The sequence below is a fragment of the Microtus ochrogaster genome, chromosome 7 (assembly GCF_000317375.1).
Source record: "Microtus ochrogaster isolate Prairie Vole_2 chromosome 7, MicOch1.0, whole genome shotgun sequence".
Lineage (NCBI taxonomy): Eukaryota > Metazoa > Chordata > Mammalia > Rodentia > Cricetidae > Microtus > Microtus ochrogaster.
The window spans coordinates 60424545-60429007 of record NC_022014.1 but is presented as its reverse complement, the minus strand read 5'-3'; the positions used below and the strand labels follow the sequence as shown (position 1 = coordinate 60429007).

The 4463-nt window shown below is 41.2% G+C and overlaps 1 protein-coding gene across 7 annotated transcripts in view; it reads right to left on the bottom strand.

Annotated features, from left to right (window-relative positions):
• Helz (helicase with zinc finger) overlaps positions 1-4463 on the bottom strand; it is a 147389-nt gene that overhangs the window by 29999 nt on the left and 112927 nt on the right. For all 7 annotated transcript variants that reach the window (XM_026780158.1, XM_005350436.3, XM_013347521.2 and 4 more), the window contains one exon: positions 2900-3107. In XM_026780158.1, the coding sequence (XP_026635959.1) occupies positions 2900-3107 (208 nt within the window). The remainder of the gene's footprint in view (positions 1-2899; positions 3108-4463) is intronic.

Here is a 4463-nt window from a genome sequence, read left to right as displayed (position 1 = left end):
GTGTGCATGCTAGTCCTCTACTGTCCTTATATGCTGCCGTGTGCATGCTAGTCCTCTACTGTCATAACTGCAGCTTTTCTATGAAAAAGAAAAAGTTATACATGAAAAATGGCAGGGCAAAAGCTTCACAAAGGAGAAACAACCTAAAAACAGCAAATAAAAAAGAAAATGGTCCACTCTCCAAGATTTACAGTCTTTCTTTAAAGAAAAAAAAAACAAAAAAACAAAAAACTAGACACATAAAAGGTCTTGGTATTCCTGCCTGTTTACAAAGGCTCAACACTTTGTTCATTTGCAAATGCAATTAAGTAAAAATCTAAATGATGTATCAATTCAACTTCCTGAAGGAATTTAAGTTGACTGTTAGGCTTAGATCTAAAAGCTTCCTGAAAGCCCACATGTAAAGTGGCTTGTTCTCAGTGTGTGCTACAGGGAAAAGTAAACCTTAGGATGTGGAGAGTAAACGACAGCAGCAGGCACTGGGGCTCTAGCCCCTTTCTCTTTGGCTTCTGTTTCCCTATTCCCATGAACCGAACACAACTCCTCTGTCACACAGGCCCACAGCAATGGGACAAAGCAAGAGTGGACTGAATCCATCAAAACTGGAACCAAAACACATCTCTACTATAAGTTGTTAGCTCCAGCTGTTCTGTCACACCGACGGGAGTTCTAGTGCAAAGATTTTGAGCAGAAGTAAGTGAGGGATTGCAGAGGAAGCAAAGTAAGGTTTTCCAATACCTTAGAGTAGAGAAGCCTATCTTCACAAGTGTGAAGCGCTTTATTCAGAAAGAATTCAGCCCAAGTTGGATATTTTTCGAGAAATGCCCTAGCAACAGCACTAGAACTCTGAAAATGAACTGTCCTATCAACACTGACTAACCACTGCAAAAGGAGACAGGAGAACTGTAATATCAAGGCTAAACACCAGTGGACGGCGAGAAGACTAGACAGTACATAAGAAAAATGAGGCAAGCTAAATAGTACAGCAACAAAACTACCAAAACCAAAAAATCCTGAAAGGAACCAATACAGGGATAGTCATGAGCTTTGGAGAACGTTAAGTATCTGAATGCATGGGCAAATGGGACCACAAGAGAAGAGGACAGGGAATCAGAAAAAATATCTGCCGTCATCAAGTTTGAAACTCTCCAAACATTGTAAGAACTATATAAAAAGAACCCAGAATGCGCACACACCAAAAAAGCAAACGAAAACCTTCCCAAAGGTATATTATAATGAAACTACTAAGACCAGCATGAAATAAAAAACTTTAGATTGGAGAGAAAGCACAGTACATTACATATATGTGAAAAATAAGGCTAATGATGGCCCCCACACACTCCCTTCTGTGCTAGGATCAAAGCCAGGACCTTGAGACTGCCAGGCAAGCACTGAGCTGCACCCTAAGCCACCTTAACTCTCTTACTTTTTAAAACTGTTTAAAATGACACTTGCCTGTTTAAACAAAAACCACCAGAAATATTTTCAAATAAACCTACATAAAAATAACATGTGCCGGGCCATGGTGGTGTGCACCTTTAATCCCAGCACTCAGGAGTGGATCTTTGTGAGTTTGAGCCTAACTTGGTCTACAGAGCAAGTTCCAAGCCAGAGTGATACAGAGAAACCCTGTCTCAGAGAAAGGGAGGGAGAGAGGGAGAGAGGGAGAGAGGGAGAGAGGGAGAGAGGGAGAGAGGGAGAGAGGGAGAGAGGGAGAGAGGGAGAGAGGGAGAGAGGGAGAGAGGGAGAGAGGGAGAGAGGGAGAGAGGGAGAGAAAAGAAAGTGAGTGAGTGAAGTGCAAAGCCATCATGCCCAGAGAGGAGGTTCTGAACTTCCATCAGTCCTTTTACTGTGCATGAGGTGTGGAATTTAAGTAGAAAGGTATGCTTCAGAGATAAAAGATACTTAGCCCCACTGCAACTAAAACACTATTAACTAATAAGCCAACAAAAGCTATCAAATGGAATTATAAGTATATCCTACAAACATCAAGCTCACAGAACCCAAGATTAAAAAGATTAAAAAGAAATCCATTTCAGTGTAGAGGCTTAAACCTTTCAACCTAGCACTCAGGAGGAAGAGGCAGGCAGGTTTCTGAATCTGAGGCTAGCCTGGTCTATATAGAGCGTTCCAGGCCTGGCAGGGCAGAGAGAAGAGTACTAATTATGAACTATCTAAGAGCAGCACGCTTTGCTGCTCCTTTCAGGTGGTGCTGCAGGTAAATGTAAAGAAATATGCACCAACCACTGCACTGCAGCTCCAACCTCAGAAATGTGCCTTAAAGATACAAACAGATTAAAAGCAAAAGACCGAAAACAATGTGCACTGCTCTCTTTAGTCAAAAGAAAGCCCAAGAGCTGCACAGACATTGACCAAAGTAGACCTCAGAGCCAAGAACATCACCAAGAACAGCCATGCTGTGACACTAAATGAGTCACCAGAGAACACACTCTTGAATGTTTATCTCCTAGTAACAGACCCTAGAATTTACTGAGAACTGACAGAATATAAAGAAAACCTAGACAAGCATGGCATAGGAGATAAACCTGTCATCCCAGCTCTTAGGGGAAGTAAGGCAGAAACATTAGGAGTTCAAGGTCACCCCCTAGCTGTTTAAGCAATCAAAAGCCATCCTAGCTGAGACTTGGTCTCAAAAAATAAGAACAATACAAAAGATAGACAAATAATTGTCTTCAGAGACTAATTTCTCTCTTTAGAGAGTGACAGAAAAGACAGGCAGAAAGCCAGCAAGGATACAGGCAGCACGCCTGACCAGCATACCCTGAGCATCCTGGGGCTTCAAGGCACACATGGAGCACTGATAAAGAATAAATCTCATGGCTAACTCAAGGACCCACTATGAGAGTTGACACAAGACTTCTAATGGGATTCCACCCACCGTTTCGACTTTGCTCTTGTTGATCCTTCTCTACATGCTGATTCTGCGGCTGCCCTATGTTGACAGGTGGGTGATGTCCAAGGCCATAAGGGATCGGTGACCCACGTCCATGCGTATGTAACAGGTTCATATTGTAGGCCATCGCTGCTGGGTGTGTAATAATCCGAGGATCAACTGCAAACCTACCCTGGTATCCTGTCCATGGTACCTAAATTATTATAAGAAATAAATTACTCAAACTGAGTATATTTCTCAACACAAACTGATATAATGTTGTTGATTAGCAAAATACAAATAGACACATAGAGAGACAACATTTTACTCAACTACCATGTTGATATCAGTCAACAGTAACAAGAGGTAGAATCACTACTAAATCCCTAGTACCCAAAACCTGGTTCTCTAAATCTTCAGGATGTTAGGAAAAATGGATCACTGGAGGCTAGAAGGAAATGAGGACTTGAAACTGATGCTTATTCCCTAATATGTCAAAGCAATTTATACTTCTGAATCGTTTCCCCTCCATATGGATGTACACACAGATTACCATAAAAATGATTTTTTTTTCAAGTGAAAACTGCATGGTTACGTAGTTTAATAGACTGGATCAAAGAACAGAGGCTAAGACTTCTCGACACAAAGAGTAGGTATTCTAACCTTTCATGAGTAACAGTCATTTATTTAATGCTCATTCACAGCAGGCAAAATTCAAACGGGTCATTATTTTAATTAGTGCTTTTGATTGAGTCAATTCTACCTTAGATCACCTTCACAGAGGCAGAAAGCTTGCCTATACACACATGATCTCTCCAGGGTAACACAGATGGGATGGCAATGACAACTGCTCTCATCATTGTTATAATTGCTTGGCTCAGACTCTCAAGAAATCCTCTATACTAAAAGCTTCTCTGACCTAGGAAAGTGAAATGGAAATCCTAACAGAGAGACTATTTCAAGCAGACCAGGTATCATGTTACTCTGCTTGGCTGCCATGCCTGTGGCCTACCATGGCCAACAAGAGTGAGAATGCTTGCAGCACAGCAGTTTCCTCTTCATGAACACAGGCAGGAAGGCCAGAGCTCTCTGAAAGATCATCTCTGCCTGAAATTACCTCACTTAAATCAATTGTTTCCTAGACAAAAACTTCTAAATTTAGAAATATCTATGTTTCTACAACTTGAACAAAAAGCACCCAACATTTCAAAAAGGAAATAAAAATGTGTTTATATATAAGATGGAAGTCCTCTAAAAATCTCTTCTTAGAATTCAGTAGTGTTCCTGTATGGCACTAATGTTACATAAAGCGTGACAAATTTAGACCCAAACTTGACTAAAGATCTCTTCTGTCTCCTTCAATAATTCCACTGTTTAGGATCAGTTCATGACTGAGAAAAAGACACATAAAAACATCATGGCTGGGTGGTGGTGACACACGCCTTTAATTCCAGTACTTGGGAGACAGAGGCAGGCGATCTCTGTGAGTTGGAGGCCAGCCTGATCTACAGAGCTAGTTCCAGGACAGGCTCCAAAGCTACAGAGAAAACCTATCTTGAAAAACTAAAAA